The sequence below is a fragment of the Columba livia genome, chromosome 2 (genome assembly GCF_036013475.1).
Source record: "Columba livia isolate bColLiv1 breed racing homer chromosome 2, bColLiv1.pat.W.v2, whole genome shotgun sequence".
NCBI lineage: Eukaryota > Metazoa > Chordata > Aves > Columbiformes > Columbidae > Columba > Columba livia.
Window position 1 is genome coordinate 7,971,835 of NC_088603.1, and position 27,533 is coordinate 7,999,367.

The 27,533-nt window shown below is 40.4% G+C and overlaps 1 protein-coding gene across 17 annotated transcripts in view; it reads right to left on the reverse strand.

The window, feature by feature from the left end:
- Positions 1-27,533, reverse strand: part of KMT2C (lysine methyltransferase 2C) — a 204,705-nt gene that overhangs the window by 91,737 nt on the left and 85,435 nt on the right. For all 17 annotated transcript variants that reach the window (XM_065050408.1, XM_065050407.1, XM_065050411.1 and 14 more), the window contains 4 exons: positions 25,235-25,374; positions 23,526-23,635; positions 1,126-1,288; positions 275-446 (listed from right to left, as the gene is read on the reverse strand). In XM_065050408.1, the coding sequence (XP_064906480.1) occupies positions 275-446; positions 1,126-1,288; positions 23,526-23,635; positions 25,235-25,374 (585 nt within the window). The remainder of the gene's footprint in view (positions 1-274; positions 447-1,125; positions 1,289-23,525; positions 23,636-25,234; positions 25,375-27,533) is intronic.

Below are 27,533 nucleotides of genomic sequence, written 5' to 3' on the forward strand. Positions count from 1 at the left end.
GTAAATTTGAGGAAAACCCTCTTGTCTAAAAGGAGGAAAACATCAAAAGGCTTTGCTGCTCTCCAGAACCTGCCAAGAGAATGATAACTATGGGGGTATAATGTGCTGGAGTTCCAGCTCAGCTCTTTCATAATAACGCTTCCAACACAAGGGTTTGTTCGGCTACTTAATATAATATGATAACAGATATATCCGGGCAAATAAACAGATGTTTTAAAATCAGAGCGCACAGATCTCACCCCATCCTCCTCCCTGCCCTTCCAATCCCACTTACTTGCAGTTCTGGCACACTTTGCAATCGGGACACTGCCAACCTGCTCTTTTCAAAGGCGTGACTTGTATGTCCAGGCACATCCCATGGTAGTGCTGGCCACAGGTAGTACAAAAGAGTTGATCCAAGAGGTCTCCAGGGCTGTCGCACACTGCACAATTCGCTTCTTCCTTTGCTACAGAGAAATCATTTTTTCCATTATTATTTCATTCAAAATTACGAACAATTCAATGAACCTAATGAAGCCGAGAGATTCTTCAGCAGTTCTTATGCAGAAGAAACTTGATCGTTCTTATGAAATTCAAATTTAATTAATATACTTAATAAGTAGCCCTTTTCATTTGGTTTTCTGATATACTCAAACTAATCTTCTTGTAACAAAAAGACATTCATTTTAAATCTTAATAAAGTCTTACCAAAAGAAACAGTTTTATTCTCCTCAAGATAAAACTGAGAGCTTTAGGACCAATTCTTCTTTGGAACAAGAACAAAATAAAGCTCCTAACACAGATCTAAACCTATTACCTCGCTGAAGTGTTTGCAGTATGGGTGCTCTAACTTGAGTTAGGACACGTAAGCAAGTCTACGGATTTGACCTAAAACCTGATGGAAGACAACCCTTATGAGTAAATAAAAACCAACAAGAAAAGCCAACTAACTTTTCAGTGCAACACTGTCAGTCTTTAAAAACAGAAGAGTATGAACTTGCATCTTTCTCATACCTGAACACACACGAATTCTGGGGTATGTGAATGACGAAAACAGGTCTAAAAGCGCTCTTAAGCTGGTCCTATCACAGAGCCGCTTTCATAAAACCTGGTACTAATTGTACCGTTTGAATACTGAGTACTTACATCTTTCAGGAGCCTGATCAATATGGTCTGGACAAAGGAGGGACAAGTTACTGAAATCCTGAAATGTGCCTGCTCCAGCAGCACAAGGGTAATGGTACATCTGGGTACATTTCTCTTCACAGCATTTGATAGTGGCTCCAAGGTGCTTACAATATGCACATCGCTGAAAGACAAACAGAACAACTTGTTCAAAACCTGATTTTGTTGGTAGTTTTTCAGCCAAATCTGCTCCCCGGGCTCATTTAACAGGCAAACACCTCAGCCAGCACAACTGAGTAGATATTGAGAAGAAAACCAGCAGACTCTTTCAATAGGACTCCCAGATCTTTCCAACTTAAAAAGTTCAACAAAACCCGCTCTAAATGCACCCTGATGATCGAGATTCTTCTTTTCACAGCAAAGCATTCTTATTCTATGTTTTCTAAGTTGAGCTACGCCTTCAGTAAAGAGCTTGGAGGCTTATTGTGAGGAATAAAGGCAGATCGCACTACACTGCCAATAGGTTGTAACTAAAACCCACATAGCTCCATAAGCTGCAACGTAAAACTGTCGATGCTGTGATCAGAAACGCAAATGGAAATGAAATACCGTGTTCTACTGAAAATCTTATTAACATTATACAGTTCTCCCTGGGATTATAATGCATTACATAAGCTTGCACTTTCTTCTCGCCTCTCCTTTCAAGGCTACACAAATATCACCACCAAACTTTGAGAAGTCATAAATACGCACGATTATTATTAGAAACCAGAGTCATGTATGTGGAGAAATAATTTCTCAGAAAGAACTACCCAATAACCCTCCAGTTCTCTAGTCAGGAGGGAACAGATTCCATCAGTCTGCTTGTAAAATATCAGCCCCACTTTTCTGATTCAGTAATCAGCCGCTTTTCTTTCTTGGGTTCATTCCAGCCCCTGAAGCTCTGTAACATGCTTTTGCACTTTTTCACCAAGGCAACGACACTTTTTAAGGCTGGAGATTTGGAGTAAACTTAAGAAAAACCAGGTCAGTGGCTCACAGGAAGGCACAGATAACACACAGTAACAACTGAGCTCGTTTTTCATAATAAAAATATAATATTAACACTGGCATGTTTGATTGCTAGCTCAAGTGTCAAGTAACATGCACATAGGAACATAAACCAAACCAAAGAAAAGCCACATAGTGCATCTGCGTAATTCGTAGAATACGGGCAATATTTATGACCATAATTCTTCTGTGTTTCAAAGCCTGGCATGAAATTGGGCATGAAATAGTGCTACAAGTCGTCCACAGGTATCAAAACCAGCCCATACAAAAATACAAATCACAAAGCTACCAATGTTAACTGTTACATTGATATTCTTGAAACCAGATGAAATTAATGTCTTCAGCAAATATCTGCCTGCACCACAACTCACGGACGAGAGAAAGAAAAAATATTACTGTATGCTAAACACCACTGCAGTGTAAAAAGGTAAAATGCTTCGGTACAGAAATTAGAGCGGGTCACTAAGGAGAGTTACTGTCACATTCCTCTGCTACAATCCTTAGTCTAGTCTAGACTTGCAAGACATCTCACAGAATCACAGAATGTCAGGGGTTGGAAGGGCCCTGGAAAGCTCATCCAGAGCAATCCCCCCATGGAGCAGGAACACCCAGATGAGGTTACACAGGAAGGTGTCCAGGCGGGTTGGAATGTCTGCAGAGAAGGAGACTCCACAACCTCCCTGGGCAGCCTGGGCCAGGCTCTGGCACCCTCACTGAGAAGTTTCTTCTCAAATTTAAATGGAACCTCCTGTGTTCCAGTTTGTACCCATTGCCCCTTGTCCTATCACTGGTTATCACCGAGAAGAGCCTGGCTCCATCCTCCTGACACTCACCCTTTACATATTTATAAACATTACTGAGGTCACCCCTCAGTCTCCTCTTGTCCAGCTCCAGAGCCCCAGCTCCCTCAGCCTTTCCTCACACGGGAGATGCTCCACTCCCTTCAGCATCTTTGTTGCCCTGCGCTGGACTCTCTCCAGCAGTTCCCTGTCCTGCTGGAACCTGTCCCCATGTCTCTATCACCTACCAACAGGATGGAAAAGATGGATTCTGGTACTTTACCAACCAAAATGTGGAGGTGAGGAGAGGGGACAAGGCAAGCAAACAATAACACAGAGCTCCTGAAGCAGGTGAAGAAGGTAGCAATAGAAATTACATCGAATGACCACCAACAAAGTCACACAAAACAACCTGGTTTAGGAAGCGATATATTCAGTAAACACTCACTGAGGATGTTGTAAAAGATAAATCCTGGATATAGATGTGAAATCACAAAAGCACAGCCCAAAGCCTGCAGTGTGATGACCAGCACACGGGCCCCTGTGCTATTTGGTACCCGACACTCCCGCAGGCCGGGGAGGTGACACCAACCCCAGGTCACTCTGACGAGCCGCACACTTTTCACAGATATTACTCAGTAAGAAACAGTCATGTCAAGGAAGTATTCAATAGCGACTGTCAGATCCTATAATTAACCCTTAAGAATTATCTAATCGGGAAAGAAAATCTGAAAGAACTGCAAGAACTCTAAGAATCTAACATTTACTAAAAGCGGAGAACAATGGATTAAAATAGCAGTATTACAGTATTTTTAAACGTCACATCTATTCTTCAAAACCACCAATCAACAACGGTACATAACAAATGTAAAATCAGGATACAGCTTTTTCCAAATGTTATATGACTAAATGATGAAATTATTATTAAAAAAGCAAACTACAGGATTACTGCAAAGCCTTGAAAAAATGTTGATGTTGATTTAAGGAATTGTGTAAAGACGATGGAAGAAAAATGGAAGCCCAAATTACATTTAATTGAACCCTTCAAACCCATCTGCTAAACTGCACTGGCAATGAAAAGCATTTGGCAGCTAAGTAAAACACACACTTTAAAAACAATGTAGTATATATAATCTGAAGCAAATAAAACCCGCAGAATATCAACATTTGCTGAATTTATAAGAGAGATAAAGCAGTCTGAAGAAATAGAGGCCCAAAGGGATTTTATTTTGGCAACAGCTGTTGATGAGAAGAGTTACTTTTCCAGGACTAGAAGCCAACAGTTCTCTGAAACCAGGCCACATGCCGTGACCCCAGAAGAACAAGTAAACAGCTATTACAATTCGCTGACCTTCACCGAGAACGTAAGGATGTGAACAGCAAAAGTATATTAATTTACTAAAAAAAAAAAACACCTCTGCTAAATAAATTCTGTAACAAAAACTGTACTACTCCGTTGCTAAAATATGGCGTCTGGACAGAAGTGTGGACATTCCAGCTCTCCACAACTCACTACTTTGTTTTATCCTTCCCATCAGTTGTTTCCTCTTCCAACCTTTAGAAAAAGCTACATTAAATAAATGGTGTTGATATCAAGGCATCTAAAAATTGGAACAACTCATGTTTTGCAAGGGTGTTTTTCATAATAGTTGTGATAGGTTAACAAGCTGTAAGAAGCAAGTTTGCTAATGGAGATGATGTGTTTTACCTGATAACCTGAAATATGTAGAGCAAAACGTGCGAACCTTACGGCACACAAACCCTTCCTCATACCATCTGCAATGTTCCCAATCCCTTGCTGTTCAGAATCTCCTCACAAGGGTTCGTCTGCCTTGGAGTGGGATTCTCCCATCATTATCTAAGCCAGTGGAATAACCACACGCATACGATTTCCTCCACAGACTCTGCTGCTTTTTTCACACTTTCATGAGGAAAAGTACTTTTTTTAATTCACCTCGACGCTTTCTACAAGATTTGCCATAATGTAAATGTTTTGAGCGAGTCTAAGCTCTCACACAGCAGCCAAAACCCAACTATTCCCTTCATTCTCATCCAGAAGGGCACACACGAGCCTGTTGTTTAGTTCGCGTGTCAACAATGAGAAGGTCAATAATGTTTAACGTAAATTAAATCGTGATTATGAGGCTTCAGCATCAGCAACTTGAGGACAAACAAGGCAAGGAGAGAAATCATCAGCTTTGGTTTAAGGCTTTTTGGCAGGCTCAGAAAAAAGACTCTTGTGCCAGTTCCATCTGATTCATGCTCAGAAGGCCTTAAGAAGTATGTGTAGACATTTCTTTTTGTTGGCAGAGCACAGTCTGAGCCACAAACTGTTGGAAGCTTGAAAAAAATATAATTGGGGGCAACACTGTTACACGCTTGTTGTTTAATAATCTTCTGTATGCATCTCTGACTGGGCATCGCAGAAGATTCTGTGATAGCGTCAACTTTCTGTCGAATCCAGCACAGCTCTTACGTTCTTAAATCACATACAAGGATTCTGAAGTGGTTTATGCATTCTATAGGTTATGTGTGTGCTACACAACCTCTATAGCTACAGCTAAGTTGGCATAATTACATCTGCAAAGCCATTTAACAGAGACCCAGAGAAAGAAGATTTACTGCTGATACCATCACCTTGTGCGTCCAAGCAACACAAGGCTTGATGAGGACATCTGAACTTCAGGCTCTAAATTTTCTGTCTATATATCAGCCAAGTGTTTTAACTCCCGTTACACTTAATAGAGACTTAGTCATTTTACGGAATTTACTTCATCGCAATTTAATCAGCCAAGCAGTGGGTGTCCATTTTTTGGGCTCCACTGACAATACCAGCCAGATCTCCATTGCCTACAATTGGAATCTAAACACAGCTCAAAGGTAGACACATCCACAGAGCAGTCTAAATTGAAATGATAGTCTTGACCTGAAGTCAAGTTGACAAGAGTTCTCTATTGGTAACACAGCAAAATCCACAGACTTCCATATAAACTCGGTTCTAGTCATGAAAGTTTGAATGCTAAAGAGTTGGGCTAAAGCTTCACATAACACATCCCTAAATTCTCTTAAATACTTTTGGGACACTTAGTCAAAACTTCCCCTTATTGTGGGGGATGCAACTTTTGCCCTTACCCTACAGATCCATGCAGATGTGACCAAGCTTGGGAAAACTCTATTTATTTTTTAATGTTGAAAGTTTGTCAGTGAAAAATCACAGAAAAATCTACTCTCATCAATCATGATTGATCCTCTCCAATTTCTAGCAGCGATCGGACTACATGTACCTTCTGCAAAGATTGCTTCAGCCTGACGAGGATTAGGGAGAGGAAATCTGTAATAAATACTCTAAGCCCAAGTACAATAAGCCACTGGAATGGAAAGCAGACATCCCTAAGGCTCTTGATACTGTCACTTAAACTGTCTGGGGAATGAGAGACTCCTGCACACGGGCAGATGGACAAATAGGGGCCAAAGAGACAAACAGGACAAACTACGCCGGATGAAGGAGAAACCATGGATGGAGATGGGAGCTGAGGAGGGGCAGGGATGACGCTTCAAAGGCCAATTAACTGAAATTATAGAAGCATAGAATCATTTTGGTTGGAAGAGTCCAAATATATATATTAATAGATATAGAAATAGATAATAGATAAAGAGCTGAGCGAACGGATGTGCTAAGGCACAGGAAATGGTGAAGGGACAGATCTCAAAAGGAAAAGGGCACACAAAGGTTAAGGAGATGCAGGAAGAACAAGGAAAAGTGGAAGTGGCTAAAAAATCAGCTTAAACAAAAAGTCAGAGGCAAATGAAGTTGAATGAAGACTACAGGGAGGAAAAGCACACTGTCCTCTGACACCGAGTGCCGTATCACTGTCACCTGGCCAGCACAAACAACAGAGGTCTGTGCGCAGCCATAAAGGTTTTAAACCTGCCATCTGGGGGGTCTGCCTGTTCCTTTTTCTCCCTGACACAAGGAAACGATGTGGTCAGACAACTACAGGCAACACACACAGGGATACACATAAAGGAATCAACAGAAACATATATGCACAACTAAATACGTATGTACATTAAAACACAAAAAGGATTGCCAATCAAACGTGGGTTTAGTGCGTAAAATAGACCTCTTAAAAGGAGTCTTTGCTTTAAAAAAACCTGACACCTCTAAGACTGTGCTGAATTTGAGGGGAAAAAAAGTATGTATTGCCAATATTGTGGATCGTTTGTGGGTGAAAAAAGCCAGTTACGGCAACTGAATGATGACCTGCAAACCAATTCTCATTTCACATCTTCCATTGGTCTCCTTTATGATATCGGGCAGGCACTAAGTACATTTTTTCTTAAGTTATTTTGGTCCTTAAGTGCACTGTTAAAAGCTTGGGGGGCTTCTCCCCCTCAAAATACAGCCTTGATTTCTACACAGATTGTGCACTCACAGCCCCAACAGAGTGAAGAAAAAACTGCAATATCAGTGCCACTTTTTAAGTAAGTCCGAGTATTTTTGAAACTCTTTCGATTTGTCATCTGAATCAGCAGATATTTTTAAGTTTAAAAAAACCAATAAACCAATGGTCTTGGGGAGAGTGGAGCCCCAGATGCATATAAAGGTCACATAAATCTGCTATTTGGAAAAATTTACAGACAACTTATTCACATGTTTATTATAGTAGAAACATCATAGAAAAACTCGTGCGGAAATGAGTAATTCTTTCCTTTCAGCAGTATCTGAATAGTCCACATACCTACACGTTGAACAACACTGAAAAAATGGGATATTGAAGAGGGTTTTACCGCGACAGCAACGTCCATCCTATGGACTGCAACGGGCACTCGCTGTTCCGTACACGATCACACAATTAAAGACTCTATTATCAGGCATATGCACCAGGGATACTAATTGCGCGCAAAGGATATTAATTGTGTGCAGACAACTTGACAACTTGTCTTCTGGAATGTCCTAAGTTTGTGTGTTTCATTTTATAGTCTTTATAATGCGCTGTTTTAACAAAGCTTTTGTAGATGTATTGACGTGGTTTAACAGAAGGTTTACGTCAGCGTAAGTCACTATATATTCTCAAAGATACACTTAATTTATAAGGCAGTAGCAGGGATGGGGTGACAAGGAACTCTGGATTATGTAAAGACATAAAAAAATACAAGAATTTCCTGCCTTCAACACCTTCCTCATTAGTGAGCAGCTCCTTAGTATTCCTTCCCCACTGACTGCAATCAGTACCTTATTGTTCATAATTCCTATTTCTTTGGCTGTTCCTAAATTGCGCTCTCCAAATGGCACAGAGTCATCGTAAACAAAATCCTACATCTTCAGTTCACTAATTTTTGTAAATTGAGCTCAAATAAAGCAATTAGGCGGCATACTTTGAAACTACCAGCTTGAAACATTCATATAATTTCTCTTCTAATAAAAGCTTCACATGTTTTATCTGGCTGGGGCTTTTAGGCTTTTTTCAATTTGGCTAAATTAGTCACTTACACATATTTCTCCCATTCCTCCTCCCTAAACACGGTATCCCCCTACATTACACAATCCTTTTCTTAATTCACCAGCTAGCAAAATAAACAAATAAGCCCCTTGTCTCTCCATCCTGTTCCATCAGTGCCATTCCTTGGCGAGCAGCGAGACGTTCCGACCTAGAATTTAGAATCCTCAAAGTGCTGGTCAGACATGTAGCTGCTGTTCTGGGGTGCGGGGAGGGGGGGATAGGAAAGGGCTGCTGGGTTCGTTTTGCAGCACGCTGCCTCAGTAGCTTGTGCGGAAAAAGGCTGCCAAATTTTGTAATGAATTCCACAGAACATTAAGTCTGATGCTTAGCAGAAGCCATAACTGTTAAGTAAATGATATCCTTTTGATGAATACCCTTATTTGAAAACAACATTGATTCTTCTAACCCTTTAGCAGTGTCCCAAAACAGATGTGCACAACTGCAAATTCTGTTTGCTTTCAGGTTTACGAAGTGTGATGACATTTTTACAATCACGCATGAGCCCTTTTACCCAGGAGGAAAATAAAGCACAATAATTCTTCGCCATCTGTTTGTTAATTTTGCATTCACTTAACTTTGCATTTTAAGCTAATAATCATTTTCTTATAATATAGTTTGCTCCATTGGTAGAAATTACAGCTGTTCAATTAAAAAAGAATGGTTTATAATAGTAGACAGTTTTCCTCTAAATACTTCCATCGCTCTTAATTATAGAGATATTAGTGCTATCAAATGGAAAAAAAACTGCCAGGAAACAGTGTTATGCTTTATATGTCACAGATTCCCTTAGTAAATGTACATATTTACCTCTGTTCCAGCACCAATTCCCACCTGGTCTCTTTTCCATTAAAATTCCTTTTCTCCACTACAAGATTTGTTGTCGGTTTTAATGTTGCCATGTACAACAGGCTTCTCACACTCTTGAAGGAGTAAGGCACAGCTAGATGAAGCTCTGTTGATTATGCAGCATACAGTCAAATGAAGCACAGCCCTATTTCTTCACAATGCTTTTCCTTAATCTCTAATGACAGGCCAACAAGACTTTGCTGTTTTTATTCTTATCCAGTTCCAGCTAAACTAGGTCTAGAATAATGTCCTAAAAGCTTTTCCTTACCATGTTTCCAGTAAAATGGGGAAAACCCGTTCCTTTATCAAAAGTTAAAACCGCATTGAAATAACATGAATAACACATCAGAACTAGCGAAGAGGAAATAATGTGGGTCAACAAGAGACATGGGCCTGGAGAAAGAGCAGGAGCCAGCCTGAGATCCTGACAGATGTATTTAGGATTCTCTGCTCCACACAGAGCTGTTGGTCCACAGAGAGGTTATGAGTCTTGAACACACACTTTCCCCACCCTAACACAGTGGAAACTCTACTTCATTGTGGTTCCTAGGCTTTATAATAATCTACAAATAAGCTCTTCAAGAGACACAGGCTGCTCAGCTAATTCATGTGCGTGGTCCAATAGTATTAGAGACACTTCAGATGGTTTAAACAATCCAGATTCAATCACTGCTTTCTAAAATCAATTTTTATCAGATGGCATGGAAATCTTAGCATCAGATGATGATCCTAATTCCCTGCTACTGTTAAGATAACAATGCTGTCACAGTACTAGGATGGATACCTCACTAAAAACACCCATAAGGCAAGAGATGGCTTACCACAAAATGGATTTATTTCAATTAGAGGAGTTTAGCAAAGGTTAATAAGGTGCATAAGAGCGTAACAGCGCACCTACCTACAGAGACGAGCTTCCTGAAGCACCAAACCCAACAGGCTCACATAAAATGAAGAGGGGAAGTACAACCACACGTTACTGTGATGCTCAGCTTCTCGTCTTACCAGAACCTTGAGTATTCTGACCTTTTAGTTTCTCAGATGAGTGAGCATTGCTGCCAGGTCCGACCTTTACAGGGGGATTTATCCATCACAATATTTTAGGTCTGCCAGAAAGCAAACGTTCTGGAGGAGCCCAAGGCACAATCGGATGTGATGGATGCGTAAGGGTAACAGTCTTCCCAACAATTCACCATCTATTTCAAGTTACTCTCATTAAAAAGTCACCTGGTATGGCATTTGGAAAACCTGAAACTCTTACCTATTCAACGTATCAAATCCATTTCCATTTTGGAAAAGAAGCATTTCCTCTAAAAGCTCAAAGAATGATGACAGCAACTGAACTGTCTTCTTGGATTACTTTTCTAAAAGTCTCTATTCACTCTTAAAAGTTTATGATTTGTCAACACATCTCCCTGGAAATACCATACAAATAACACCTAATATTGCCAGAACAACCTGCAGTAATTGAAAGGAAAAATACCCACCAGCATTTGCTCGGATATTTGACAGTTTATTCAGATTCAGATTCACTCTTTGCTCTGCAAAATCTGCCACTCTTCTCAGTTCTTTGCAAGGCAATTTCATACAGAAACAGAGAGGGGGGGGATAATTTTTAAACACGAGGAAATACTATTTTATGAATTAAAAACTAGAAGTGAGATGGCCAGATGTGGAAAAACCTGCAGTATTATAAACAATTGTCTAGACTGCAGATTGAATACAAGTATTCTCATTGTATCTGTCACAGCAATGTATTCTGGGTGCACCGAGGTGTTTTACTGATGTTAAGACGTTCCTGGAAGCAAATATTTATTTATTTGTCTATTTATTTAATTTGTAGCAGCTACCTTCCCCTCCTCATTTACTGAAGAGGGAGATGACATCTTTGAAGGAATATTTTAGTATCACTGAAGAAAAAAAAGCAACAGTAAAAAAGCATTTAGGAAGTGCTGATTTGAGAACACGACACTTCATCACTTCCCAATTAATATTAGTGAATAGGATGCTTATTATTAATATTAATCATGACCATGACTCATGGAACACCTACAAGTCCATTACTGGCGGCAGACCTACCATTGTGTGCCTACATTTTATTATCAGGTCAGATCTGCAGAATGGAGACGACTATTATATAAATGAAAATAAACAATATTCATTCTTTCGCATAAAGAGCTGACTATCAAGAGTAGTCTAGATCATCAGGAAAAACAGCTTTAATGCAAATAAAGTCTGCATTGATCACTGAGCCTTACACACATTGGCCCACATTTGTGAGGATTCGTAAGGTTTCTCTCTCACGCTTGATTTGTTCCATGTTATTAAAAACCCACTCAAGGACACCTGCATTAACGGGACTACTTCATACTGCTGCCTGCAATATTTATGCTCAATCTGCACCTCGGGGACACAACTTAGACTAATGGAAGTCAATAACAAAATCTTTAGGGAGTTCAAAACTATTTTTTGCTAATGGTTTGGTTTTGCAAGCTGCTGAGTGCACCCATCTCAGAGCAGTTTTTAGGCTACTGCTTAAAAGCAAATTGATGCCAATGGACTAATACAAGTATCGCTGAATTTCAAATTAAAACACAATTGGATGATTTTTTTGAGGATGGGGGAAAACACCAAATGAAAACCCATCATATAATTTAGATTAGCAGGAAAAATATTACTCACTCTTTTGATTGGAGTAATCAAAGCCACTTTATAACTCTGATTTCATTAGAGACTGAATCTTGAAGTTCTCATTCAAAAAAAAAGCATGTGACCCACATCCATGAAAAATTCAAAATATATGCTTAATTAAAACACTATTTAAAAGGGAAACTGCTAAGAAACCAAGATGAGAGTCAATCGTCTAACACTGACCAATGCTACAGCTCAGCAAATACCCCCGCAGCTTGTCCCATAGGGGTATTTTTTCCTTTTATTCGTGTGTTATCTATTAAAGAACAGGCTTCTGAAGGCAAGGAAGACACCTTTTTATTCCTATAATGCACAAAGCATAATGAGAACCTGTCCTTGACTAAAGCTAATCAATATTAACTACAAAAGACTGGTCTTTTTTCATAAACGTGACCATCACACAAAGGCAAAATTACACCCTCAGGCACTAACATTAAAGAAAAACCAACAACAAACAAAGCAAAACAACTCACAGATTGATCCACGTTATCTATGGCAAAGAATATTTAAATAAGAAGCAGCCACGACCGAGGTCTTAGTAAGGCAGGAAAATGAGGGTTGCATTCAAATACCTACAAAAGTGAGGAGATAATGTAGTGCTGCTACACTTCCTTATATAAGTTTCTATGGGCTTCCTGTTGGCATCAATGTTAAAGAGATGGGTACATTTTCCTGCCTTTTTTAAAAACGTATAGACCTCCAGTCTTCTTATCTGCTGGAAATATTAACAGGATAATAATTTAAATAAATTTGTAAATATTTTCATAAACTTCTAAAAGAACACTTTGTTGTTTCCTTGTTCCACATTTCAAATATGGAGGCACTATAGTGTGATTTTCTTATTTTGTAGACCTTTGCTACTACTGCTGAGCGTAGGAAGACCCCAAGTATCCATAATTCCACATTCTACAAGATAGCACCAAAATGGGTCGCGCTCCCAGCAGCAAACTGAGGGACTACCTGAGGAAAAAGGTCCAATCTTCATTGAAGAGCCAGTGCAATCTTCCTTTAGTGGGCTTTCTTTGCTCTTCAGAGATCAGGTTCTCTTTGTTTTTAATACATAAGCCCCCACAATAACTCGGTATACACGGATTATAAACTCTTGAAAGCAAATTCCCAGCAACAGGGTGCTCCCCCAACGTGAACTGGGATGTCACTGCCTTAATTCTTAGGGTAACATTTAAGAAAGACACATGGGGCGGGGAAGAGAAAAAGGAATATAGAGTATTTCTTTGGGTGTATTATGAAAAAAGTGTTTTCTACTCAAGTCATGCAAAAAGGAAGAAAAGGCCTTTGTGAAACACACTTCACCAGTTTGGAACACACACTAAACAATTTCACTTCAGAGCTTTCAGTAAATTATTTCAGTGAATGTTACTGAATAAAGGAAACCTGCACTGGAAATTCCTTCAGGAACATAAGGCCTTTCATGTTTCTCAGCCAGGCTTTTTGCTTTTCATTTCTCGGCTGTTGCTGCTTCTCTCTCAGCCTCCCCTGTGCCCCCAGCCCATTTTCCTGCTTCCTACGCCCCCCAGACCGCCCTCGGCATCCGCAATGCCCAGCGCCCGCTCAGCAGCCAAACCCGCTCACAAACGTCCTTCAAGCAATAACATCTCCCTCCCCCTGATTCTAGTAGCCACGCAGTCGGCATCTAGAGTTCAAGAAAGGTGCATCTTTCAAAGCATTGATCATGAAAAGCAAAACAAAAAATTAAGAAAAGCAGACTGAAACTGGAAGGCTGAGTCTGCTTCCCAGCACTGGGGGAGCTCCTGGCACATCAGCGGGAAACCAGCACCACCGCGGTGGGAAAGAAAAAGGAATAGGGGAGGCTGACAAGTGCAACGCTTTCCTTTAGATGAAGCCACATGAACCGTCTCGAGAAAGTAACAAAAGTCTTTTTCCTCCTCATTCGCTACCGTGTTCCAGAAATGCGGTAGTTATGGGAAAGATGGTTGATGTAGCAAGTCACAGAAACTGTATTAACGTATTGGAAAAACTTTATGAAAAGTCCTCTCTTACTCTGAATAAAGTTTATCACTTAAGCCTATAACGTGTATATTAGAACACATGCACTAGTCACTGTCCCTGTGCAATAGCTGCGAGGGGTTAAGCTCTACTTATTTCTTACAGACCAAAGAAGAAACAAGACACAGTTCCACCCTAATCAGTGAAACATCATGTGCATCGACAATACTACTCGCTATGTAGACAAACTCAGAGTATTTTCCCACACGCTTGGAAGCAAAAGGTACAGCTGTTGTTTCACAGAAGGCTCAGGACACAAGGCAAATAAGAAGAAAAGTCTCAAAAAAAGATTCCAAAACTTACGTTTAAAAATGTACATCTTCACCTTCATGCCTGCTTCCTCTTGTAAACAGATTCAACACGTTGAAGACGATATGGAAGTTAAACCTTATTAAACTCGTCTCACATTATTACTTTTTCTAATGATGATGAGAACAGGTTTTGTAGCAAGAAACTACTATAAAGACTGAGAAGTCACATTAAAGTATTTGCACGTGTTATGAATCTACCTCCCTAAACAAGTACCCAGAAAAGGCTCTAAAACACTTTGCCAACATGCGGCACATTGATACTCTGCTGTATATTAGTATATAAAACACACTGTCCTGTTTATGTTTCCAAAGAGAGGAACATTTTCTGTTTCTTGAGATGCTACCTAAAAATAAGTGCTACATTGGGGATGTGTCATATAGCCTTAACAGAAATATTTCTCCTCTTTTATAATAGACTTCTCCACTCTTAAAAATTTGAAAGACCTTAATGCACCGAAGCATAGTAGTAGCTTCAGTGGAATGTTAACAAGAGATATGTTAAATAACGGGAAAATAAGTGAAAAATTGCCTATTTCTTTAAAATTTTGAATAGGCACGAAGTCAGGTAGCCTGGTCTTTCTCAGATTATCTCAGAAACAACTTTTTAATTCAATAGTTTAACGCTGTATCTTTTTATCCCCGTATTTTTCCACTGGCTGATTTGAAAAGTTAGGTAACGACAAGAGCGTATCTCACACCAGATAGTACAAACCTGAAATATTGATCCACCTATCAACTGATGGGGAAAGAAAAACCAGATCAGCTCTTCAGCCAACAAACCTCCACTAGACTATCAGAACCAACACCTAGAAACTCTCTCTCCTCTAGTAAGATACAGAGATTTACTTGAGGATCAAAGGATTAATGAGCGAGCAACTATTACATCAGAAACACTAGGGAAGTAAGTTTTCTTTCCCAACAAAAGGGAAATTCAAAATTATAATCTATTTCAGACCCCTTCTCTCATCAAAAGCATTCAGACTTTGTCAGCCGCATTTCTTCCACATGATCACACTATTCAGACAGACACTTGATCTCAGATCAATCCTCTCAGACTTAAATACATCGCTGAAGATCCACATCCAAGAGTGCACTCCAGCCAGATCCCAAGGCACCCGTACTTGAGGCGCCAAAATAATTACAAAACCATATTAGAAGCTGAGAAGCATAGAGTTCTCCATTCACCTTTACTCAGTCTTAACTATTACTTCATTTTCTTAGACGCCAGCAGGGATACAGAAAAAGGTATTTTCTTTTATACTAGAAAACATGCTCTAAACTGTAATTTTTTTTTTCTATTGTTTTAGTGCAGAAAACAACAACAACAACAAAAAGCACAAAATTCCACTGGATAATTTGAACAACACAAAAAATCTGGCAAATGTGACTATAGGGTTAAAAAGATCTACTAGGCAAAAAGTGTTTGGTTTTGTTTCGGTACTGTTGGTTGGGGTATTTTCGTTTTGTTTTTCTTTTCATAAATTATATCACATTATCCTTTATTTGCTTTGGCTCCAAGAGTGGGATTGTAAGTGAGAAGAGGAAAGGGTGAATATATAAAGATATATAAAGGGTGAGTGGTAGGAGGATGAAGCCAGGCTCTTCTCAGTGACAACCAATGATAGGACAAGGGGTAATGGGTACAAACTGGAAAACAAAAGGTTCCATTTAAATTTGAGAAGAAACTTCATCTCAGTGAGGGTGCCAGAGCCTGGCCCAGGCTGCCCAGGGGGGTTGTGGAGTCTCCTTCTGTGCAGACATTCCAACCCGCCTGGACACCTTCCTGTGTAACCTCATCTGGGTGTTCCTGCTCCATGGGGGGATTGCACTGGATGAGCTTTCCAGGTCCCTTCCAATCCCTGACATTCTGGGATTCTGTGTGAATTTTTCAATAATCCCAGTAATTTCAGATCTCGATGTTCCTTCTTCTCTCCAGTTTGTTCTCACATCTCCCCTGCGCCTGGTTCCTCTATTTTGCTGTATGTTTTTCCAAACTACTGAAGGACAACAACTTCCAGTGAACAACAGGAGGTCATGGTAAACCTTACTTTGGTTCAAATGAAATTATTTAATCACTGTTCACGTGACAATATCAATGAGAATTTTTTTGTCTTACTAAGTGGACAAGTATCTGTTCTCAAAGTGCCGGACATACAAAAAAGTGCCCACACAGGTGCCACGACAGCTCTTCAACCTGAACACATTTAGCAAAGCTGCACTGACATATTTCTGGCGTACAAAGGTGTTCCAGAACAATTACACATAGTAAATCAGAACCAACTAGGATAATTTTAAAGATATTGTGGCTGCTTTGCAGAACTTGGAAAATACAGTTTTTAAATAATGGATTGATAAATAAATAATTGACCTTTCTGATGTCATTAACAAGCTGGAAGAAGAGTCGGATTCAGGTTCTCCGAGACACAAATGATCCAGCTTTAGGTGACTAAAATCCAAACAGTGTAATTCATGGAAGATAATTTACAGTGTTACAACGTTACCAGAGCTGTACTCCTACTGATTATGTGTGTCCTTGTAGTTCAAAGCTTATCATCAAATCAGGGCTACACAGCTCTACAAGAATTACAAAGTAACAAAAAAGGAAATTAGTGGAAACTGAAACACCCCATGGCCACCAATAATGAATTGCTACAGTTTTTCTAAAACATGCAGGGGTCTGAATGAAACTACTGAATTGACCACCAGCATACAGAAGTGTCTTCTGGATAAGACCTCCAATAGAGCGGCCAGGTAGACACTGCCAAGTGAAGGGAGGTGACGAGAAGCCAAGTGCCTTGTGCGTGCAAAAGTACCAGAAAAACTGGGAGAGGAACTTCTGAATAACCAGAGCTGCTCACCGAGCATCACGTTACAAAGCTTCTCCTTGAAAAATGGGCAAACACAGAGGAGCCTGCCCAGCGCTGGTATGAATTACGACAGACGACGTTCTTTATGCATTTTTCCCTGCTCTTGCAATAATGAAAAAGGAAGAAGGGAGTTCTTAGAGCATCCAAGAACTGCAAATCCCACACTCTACCTCAAGAAAACAAAATAAAGACATCCCTATGCGTTCTGTTCAGCTGGACTGAGACATACATGGAGCCCTGTCTTTGGGGTTCTGTCCTCTAAACCATTTTTTCACATGCAGTTTGTATGTCAACAAGAAATTAAAATAACTGAAAAATTGCTATGGCTAAATGGGCGCAATCCTCCACAGTGTATGAAGTATATTAAGATATGCTTAGAAGTTATATTAAGATTTTAACACTGATCTTTACATAAAAGGAACAACAAAAGGAAGTATCGACTTAGTCAAATCAGTTTTCAACTTAAAGTAGCTCAAGGAAATATACATACTACTAAAAACAAGGACAAGTCTCAACAAGGTGAGTTTACTCCAGCTAAGGGGTAAAGGTACATTCAAAATACGACAAGCACTTAAGGTATAAACACTTTAAACAGTTCCAAACTTTCCCCTGAATTTCTCTCTTTATGGTTTAGTTTGGCAAACTTCGTCCTAGAATAGTCTTAGCAACAAACTAAAAACAGAGGATGGAAAGGGCTTTAAGAAACAATTTGAGCGAGGTATTTGATGTGCAAGCCTTGTAACATTGTCCCAACTTGGAAGCATCTTGAACAGCGCAAGCTCCTGCCTCTGGTGACAGAATCCAACAACGCCAAATGCCGGGTGCTGCACTTTGGTCACAACAACCCCCTGAGCGCTCCAGGCTGGGCACAGAGTGGCTGGAGAGCAGTCAGACAGAAAGGGACCTGGGGGGACTAATGGACAGGAAGCTCAACATGAGCCAACAGTGTGCCCAGGTGGCCAAGAAGGCCAACGGTATCCTGTCCTGTATCAAAAACAGCGTGGTCAGCAGGACAAGGGCAGTGATCCTTCCCCTGTACTCTGCATTGGTGAGGCCACACCTGGAGTATTGTGTTCAGTTCTGGGCCCCTCAGTTCAGGAAAGACATTGAAGTGCTGGAGCGGGTCCAGAGAAGAGCAACAAGACTGGTGAAGGGACTTGAACACAAGACCTATGGGGAGAGGCTGAGGGAGCTGGGGTTGTTTAGTCTGGAGAAGAGGAGGCTTAGAGGTGAGCTCATCACTCTCTAGAACTACCTGAAGGGCAGTTCTAGCCAGGTGGGGATTGGTCTCTTCTCCCAGGCAGTCAGCAATAGGACAAGGGGGCATGGGCTTCAACTCTGCCAGGGGAAATTTAGGCTGGATATTAGAAAGCAATTCTTTGCAGAGAGAGTGGTCAGGTCTAGTCAATGGACTGGAGTTGGACCAAGGGTTGGACTTGATGATCTCTGAGGTCTTTTCCAACACAGTCAATTCTGTGATCCTGTGAATTTAAGGGAAGATGCCTTAAAAAACATTTTCAAGATCATGTTACTGTGCAAAAAGCACTTACGAGAGAGCGGAGTGTCAAAACAGCAGAGCGGTTTGAGCTTGGAACAAGGCAGGATGCTATCGATTCACTTGCCTATAAGCAACGCAATGACTCCTACAGTTCTCAGCAACGCTAACGTGCCAAACGCCACCGGAGAAACTCGGCGGGAGCTGCAAACAGCTGCCTCATGAACAGAGAAGACGCTGCCCTGATCCACTCAAACAAAACGGACGCGTGGGAGAAGACGACAGCAATTTTTCAGCTGTCTGGCCCCAAGAGTCTCAGTCCTGAAGAAACACTTGACCACCAATGGAAAAACGAAAGCTGTGAGGTAGATAAATATGCAAAGAGCTATATGGAGTTTCAAAGCAAACAAATCCAGTAATACACTATTTTGGAATTACTGCTTTAGACACTACTTTATCATCATGTTTCGCCTATTCAGTCTTTAAATAGGAACCTCCTTCTTGGTTTCCACCAATACTGTTGTCTTGGACTTCAGCGTCCTTGACAAACGCTCCCGGGCTTGTAAACTGTTTTCTGCTTCTTATCAGAAGAGAAAGCTGGCTGGGAAATGACTGCAGCACTCCTTTCTTGTGCACAGTTTGGTCAAAAGTGGTTTGAACACGTTATCTACTGAGCCTTCCTTAAATTCACTTCTTGAATTGCGGTACTTGCATACTGGGGAGAAAAAGCAGCCCACCTTCTATGGGGCTTTTAGCATATGGAAGAGCTTTGGCTCGACAATTTAAGGCAGACAAGCAGTGAACTTTATTATTTCCTCAGCTGACTGTAAAGAAACAGCCACCTCTTCAATACATGTAAAATAAACAAGGGAATTATATAGTAGTATTGAAAAATACCTGAAAATATTTCAGAAACCACTCTTGTTAAAAGCTGAGCAGATGCAAGCACTAAAGGCCTCCATTTTAAATGGTAATGCCGGGAATTTCACCCTTCCAAATGTCAAAAAGCAGCATAGCTAAGAAAGCAAAAGACTGAAGCCAGAAATAAAAGAACAAGCAGAAAACTTCACTTGTCCACATGTTTTTTTCCGCGAAAACTCTGATTTCTCTTCAATCATTTTCATTTGCTTAGTTTATTTTACTAAGTCTCCGTTTCATACTGTCTTTGCATCTTACCACAAATATCTGTAGGAACACCTTACTGATAGAAGTCTGACTGTAAGACAACTTCTTTACTATGGTAATTTTTATGTACTGAGTAGAACACTTATGAATCACAAGCAATTTAGTTAAGCTTTGGATCAAGCAAATCATTGGGTGTTTTTCTCCCCTTTCTACCTTCTGAGGAATTCTTTTATTTCAAAGTTTGAAATAAAATTACTCAGAAATCCCATTAAAACCTATTAGAATGGTGAGGGAAGGAACTGCCATGTCTGGGTGTCCAGGCTCTTTAACTTACACGCTGTACAAGCTCCAGAGACAAGTGAAGAGCCATCTTCAGAAAAGCTCTGGCCTTGCTCTTGTCACCTGGGCCACCAGCTTTTCCTTAGGACATTTTACACCTAGGAAGTGGTTCTGAGAAAGTCAGTTGCTGAGATACGCGAGGTATCGAGACAGGCAATGAGGTGATGTGAGTCACCTCCACCACCGGTAAGGACTAGAGCACATCTACCACCATAAACTTAACTGTAGATCCCTGGTTTTATTTGTCAGTTGTCACAAAACACAATGCGTAAGATTTCAAACACATGCACAGATGTATGTATGTGTGCTCATTAATATTAAAGAGAGGCAAAGAAAGTCAAAGAATCCACCTATGTCTAGACACAAATATGTGTAACGAATCGGTCGGATGTCTCACTGAATAAATTGCCAGGCCTTCAAAATGAGTGAATCAAAAGAATTGAGGAAGAAAGACAAGCTGAGCAAGGTATTTTGTGAAACACGCACAGATACTGAGATCTCTATGGTATCGCCTCTTAAACCTTCAGCAAACACGGACTGAGAAGAAAACCAAAGTGAATTAAGATACATACTTTGGAATAGGTCAATGAAATATGTCCACACAAGCTTTATTAATGCAATCACAAGTTCAGTGAAGCCAAATGGGCATCTCGACTGGTAAACAGAGTAACAAGAAACACTGTCACATCCAGTTAAAACCGATTTGAAAACAATAGGCAGCCTAACTAATGAGAAACATGAATGTAACTTACTGCAAAGGTCTCTTTAATTTGTAAGAACATCCTCAAAACGCTCTCCACAAATTAAAAGACCTAAACCAATGGACTCGACTACCAGGAAAAAGTTTGTCACATGTCAAAAAATTAATCTGTGCATGAAAATATGGGAAAGAAAACACACTTTCCCAGCTAAGGAAAGATGCCAGGACTGCAGACCACATCATAAACCCACACTGTGCCAGAAGGACTTCCAAGAAGACGGAAATCCCCAACCAAGCAAGCAACAACAACAAGAACCAAAGCAAATTTGGCGGTAAGTAAAGGAAAAAGCATCCAGCTTGCTTTTATCAACTGTTTGTCTGTATGTCCTGAGCACGTACTTGCATTTGCGTTGCCAACAGTGTTCACAACAGTTTAAATAGAACCTTTACTTTGAGATTGCACTAACATCGTATTAGAAAGAAGCCGAAAATTTTAGCAAAAGCAAAGCACAAGCAGCTGTAAATGCAAAAACATACACTAAACTCACTGCTATATCTTTCATTCAAAACTTCAAAAAATATCTCTCGCAAAGAGAATTTCTTCCCTTTTCCACTATCACACAGGATAACCAGCACCCTCTGCTTTTTTTATGTCTCCTTTAACTTAGTGAGCAGTTAAAAAGCAGTGGAAAAATCATTACCAAGCACTACAGCCCGGCCACAAGCAAACACAGGATTACTTGGGCTCCCAACCACTTCGACACAAAGTCTTCGAGCAACCTCCACATTGCTGCTCCATGGGCAGGAACAGAGAACTACTGAAGAGTCTGCTCCTTATTTCTTTACAAAAAGAAAGGCAAAAAATCCCCTGGTGCGGTTGTGGGATAAAGATGCCCCATTTCATTGAGCTATTCCTCTAGAATCAATCACAGTCGCGCTTTTACTCCGCTGTCCCTGGGGATGTCACGAGAAGGATAAAAGAGAATAACCAAAACGTCATTCTTTGCTGGCTGACAGCTGGATTACAGCAAAGGAACCTTCTCAAGGGTTTCAGCAGAGATTGAAGAGAAAATAGGCAGAATGGCACTGAATTCAAACTTCTTTCATCTCTCTGCATTGCACTGAAACACGCGCAAGAGGGGTATCTAAAAGTTGTTTGCAGAATTTGAAATGATTAGTAGAGAAGCTCCAGAGCAGCACATGAAAAGACAAGGCTGAAATGGAAACCAGAGAGACGGGGGATTCTTCAAGAATTCTTATTTAAATATTTGCATTTTAAGCATCTATGCAAAACTTAAAAGGCACTAAGGATGTGACGGTGAGGCACCAGCACCCAGAGGCACGGAGGAGCGAGGTACCATTTCAGATGAACCAGAACTGAAGTAATGGAAACAGGATGAAATGGAATAGAGCAAAATTGAAAACTACAGCAAGGATTTCTGTTAGAAACCAAAATATCACCATGCAAATCACTACAGATGGGAACGAGCTGATCACAAAACGTCTCCAAGCCACCATGACCAGCCAAAAACAAGGAGATGAAAACTATTCAGCAGGGCGATGACTGATCTTTTTTAACCAATTCTGGATGCCCTTTCAATTCTTTTTGTGTTCTTTATACAGATGCACACACACATACAAATGCTTCAACATCTTCAAGCTCATTTAGAACTTAATACCGTCAGGTTCATTCATTCTGAACAGTCTTTTATTTTGAAAGCAGATACACCGAAATCAATTAAATTATTCAAAGCAAAGCATTTACCCAGTATGAGTATATGTAAGAGTAGAAGGCGCAAGAAAAGCTCTATTATATGACTCGTATTGAACGACTGATTTAAAGCAGCTTTTTAGTCCACACAATGGAGACCATTTACTGGTATCTTCCACATCATCTTTTTATTTCAATATAATGCATGAAAAACTTGAAGAATCAGGTACAAATAAGCCTAAGCATGATGATGGGAAAACCAGCATAAAATAAACAGATTGGTTGAGAGCACGGCTGATTAATATAGAAAAAAACTAAAATTATCAAAATAATGTACCAGACATGATTAAATATGGCCAAAAATACAGCTACACGTGGTAAAATCAATGCAAAAAGTCTCTTTATCATTTCAAAATGGTATGACAGCACAAAACCAGGAGGAGACCGTCCTTTTCAAATGTACCCGCTTCTCCAAATACACTACCATTTCAAATTAAAAGACTAAATATTTATATATGTATTTCTATCGATATTTAAAGTAACAACACAGGCTTTGTGGTAAACACTACGGGGTGTTTCAAAAAGAGGAACCCAACTTGAAATCACCGCTGCTTTGAATTTGGGTCCATTGTTTTGAAACACCCTGTAGTTCTCCTATACAAACCAACTTTTGGAAACTGGTGTGAAAACAAGTGAACTCAGTATTGTCTGTATTTTGCTTTCATCAGCCAGGTACTTTCTACATTCTAGTTACCTCAGGACTAATTAATGATATATTCCATGCACCTCCATAAGTCTTTTTAATAAATGGCAAGAGTAGACGTCATCACTAAGACCTGTCCCAAGAAACCTTATTAAAGATACGAGCTCACAGACCCATATGTGGATATTTTCAGTCATACCTTATATTGCATTAGTTTTTTTTTCAACCCCCAACCCCTATTTTCTTACTGGATGGAGCATTGGAGTCTTTCTACTCACTTCTGTGCTCCCTGAGACAACAGCTTTGTCCACGTTCACCGACAGCTGCTCTTCGGTCTGGCAGACGCCCACTGACCACTCCGCACAGCGGTGATGAGCCCAGCAATGACCTACAGCACCGGAAAGAACAAGAGCTTGGGTTGTACAGCTTGGTCAAGCGCTGCCTGCGAGTCTGGAACTTAGTTCTAGGAGTAAATACGTGCCAGATATAACAAACTGTCTCTTCCTCCTGTTTTCCTTGTTGCTACATTTAATGCCCTTATTATCATACATAAATACATTGCAGTTACTCTCAGACACTAAACATCCTGTGATTTTTTTGACATGTAACATGTCTTCCTCTTCATTTTAGCACAGCCTGTATATCTGTTTCTAATTTTCAGCTGCCTGATTGTGTAATTGTAATACTAGGGTGTATATACAGTGTGAGATACACATGCAGAATTACGCTACATCGTGTATTTTGCTGTAGGTAACATTTGTCTATATAAGTACTCCTGACTCAGGATTCCCAAGGACTGGATACAGATCTGTATGTTAACGTAGAACATGCTACATGATGCTTGAGAATTCTACACAAAGCTTAAACGCTCAAAATACAGCGTTTCACCAGCTGAGACTGAGAAAACTCTGTCAATACAATAAACACATTATAGAGATATAAATAGAAACGTTTATCTACATAACAATAATAATGCAGAATTTGCAGAATTCAACCGGTATCTCTTAAAGGAAGTTTCTAATTAATTTATAGGAAAAACAATGCAAATGACACATACTTCCAAAGGAATTCTGTAACAGCTTTACACTAGATTCAAAATTACTCTTTATATTAACTGGGGAAATCAGGTACTTGGTCAAGTCGATCATTCAGCAACAAAAGAAACTTCCCCAAAAATCTCTGTAAGAGCCTGGGAAGTGTCATCTACAAATAATAACAACTTTAAACATTTAGATGGTTAACTCCCCCCCAGCCATCCACACACACTACGGTATAACTATTTAAAATGGACCATTAGATTTTATTTTGTTTTTAATTAGACTTTGAAATTACTTTCCACACTCACAAAAGAATGACATTTATATTACTGCAAAAAGATATTTCCATTTTTTGAGGCAAAACACAAGAGCAGACTAATGGCATCAAAGCATTTGGACATAGATGCTTTCTGAAAAAATAGTTCATAATTGAGTAAAAAGAAAAGTTCCATTAAAACGATAGAGAAGATGACAAACCAGACAGTTTTCTGGCAGAAAACCTGCAGGCAATGGAAACATGCAAGTGTATTATGTCTCTATTATTTGATCAATCCTGCTCTTTTACATCTTCCATTACTTCCGATAACCCCGCATTAGCAGCAGGAGATTAGGTAAGGCTACAGGATTAGGACTTCAAGAATGATATTAAGATGTATCTCACTTCTTTTTCCTTTCCTCCCCAAAATGGAATTGTGATACTGAAGCTATTACTACCTGAACACAGTGGTAGATTACAAACATTTACCCATACAACAACAGTTCTGTCCAGCACTTGAAGACGAGAACATACAAAACCGTCACATAACACCGGCAAAAGCTACAAAAGCATCAAACATTTGATGAACAGCAGAGCACCGAAAACCAACAGCTAAAATAACCTACATGGCTGTCATTGTAGCTACTTGTACTACTGCTGGATGGGAAAAAAGGAGGATAGTGACACTTCTTACCTGTTGGCTCAAATAAGGCTTGAAGATCAACATCATCTGGTAAGCCAACCGAACTGAGTTCATCCCAGAATTTGACAACCTGATCGTCAGAAGCGGTTTGGGTGCTTACACTTGTACATGATGCTATACTCGATCGGGATCTGTAGTGGGGAGCAGAAAAACAAACTTAGAAGTGACCACGTTCTTTGTTCAATAACTAGATACTTGTAAATGACCCAAAACTCAGGGAAAGTCACTACGAATTTTGCCAAACATGATAAAATACACATCAACGTGAACAAAAGTCTTTCTTCCTCATACTGTAGCCCAGCATTTTTCACCAAAAAAAGAAGTTTTCAGTTAAAGCTGCTATACAATAGATAAAAAAACTAGTTGGTGAGATGCCCCTTTCCCCAGCCTGCTCTCTTCTTAATTCTTCAGGACACACACGCTGCTGCTTTTAAAGTCCACTTCTGTTTGATATTAGCACTTGCCCAACCCTTGGAACAGAGAATTACGTAACAGCACGCGGCCTGTGCTGCTCTGGGGAAGAAGACGCGTAGAGGGAAGAAATGAGAGCGGTGGGAGTGGAGAGAACCAGCGGCAGCGCTCACGTGGCCCTTTCCTTGCAGTGTGAACAGCACGGACGGTGTCCCCAAAGGAGGCCGCCCCGGCCAGGGGGAAGGGGCCTGGGTAAAATACAGCACTAGGAGTGAAAAAGCCGCTTGGAAATAAGTATCTTGATCCAACGCCATCAAGACGTTAGAAAAAAAAAGGGAGCAGGGAAAAGGAGGGGATGGGGGCAGGAAGAAAAGAGTGTGGAGGGACTGAAAAATGCAGCGATATAATCACTACTGTATTGTGCTGACATGCGAGGATCTGGTTTATAACCTTATTAATTTGTGCCACAAATTCTAATCTCAACAGACAACGATTAATAAAACTCGGATTACTCCAATATATATATATAAAAAAAAAAAAGCAGCAGCAATGATTCCTCCTTTATTTCTTGGAGGCAAAAAACTATCTTGGACATGTAAGGATGTGCATTAAGCTGAGACCGGGTCTCATCTGGTGCTTCATCAGCTGGTAGGAAAGGAGGTGCTGCGCTCCATATTAAGGTTCTTTAAACTTCATTTCTCTTCTCCACTAGTAACTCAAATGTGTGTATTTGCTGCTACCTCTGAGTTTCTGGAGCTGATGGAGCACAAAAGCAGCTCCTTCCCCACTGCTGTCCTGCTTACAACCTCTGGAAACAGAGATGCTGAAAAAAGACCCACCACCAAAATGATGAGAAATAAACACTGGAATTTTAACCTGCAATAACTTTGCCTTCATGAAAACCATGCATGCTCTACTTCAACAATTTCACTCAGAAATATGCAGGGAAAAAATCAACCCAAACCAAAACGAAAACCTTAGTTTGTGGGGAAAAAGAAGAGTAACATCCCCCTTGCACTGCCAAAGAAAGCTTAGAAGCCTTCACTTACTACATTATATCCTCATGACCCATGTCATGACAGAACAACAACATCCTCACATTCCCTAATTCTGACACTATTGACATTAAGACTCCCCTTATTAACGCACTAAATTAACCTGTTCTCCTCAACAAAGCTGGTTCCTCAACACCACTGACGTCCAGCGGAGACACTGCTAACATTAAGCTGCTGCTCAAAACACGGGAGTTTAAAGGAATGTTAAGAAAAACCTAAATCCCAATTGACAAGGCATTTTTAATATTAAAAAAAAATACTTCTCACAAGATCAAACTGATCCATTTAAAGAACAGCCCAATCCAATCTGCAATTTCATATTTTTGAGTATATTTTGGTGAGATTCAAAGAGCAGCGGCCCAGCGCGGCCTGCCCCACCAGGGCCCCTCTGGAGGCCACGGCCACAGAACCCCTGTACCTACAAACTGACAGAACCACAGGCTGGTCGGGGTTGGAAACAACCTCTGGAGATCATCCAGTCCAACCCACCTGCTCGGGTTTGAATGTCTCCAGAGAAGGAGACTGCACAACCTCTCTGGGCAGCCTGTTCCAGGCTCTGGCACCTCAAATAAGGAAGTTTCTCCTCATATTCAGATGGAACCTCCTGTGCTTCCCATTGCCCCTCATCCTGTCATTAGGCACCACTGAACAGAGTGTGATGGGCAGACAGATTTTACAACACGCTTCTCCCATCAGTCATGTCTTACGTGCCACCACCGGCCACACCATATCTTGAAGAAAACTTGCTGTGCACGTTCCTGTCATGTTTCAGAATTACTGAAAGGTGGAACCACCCTGAGAGGACGGGGGATGCTGCCCTTTCC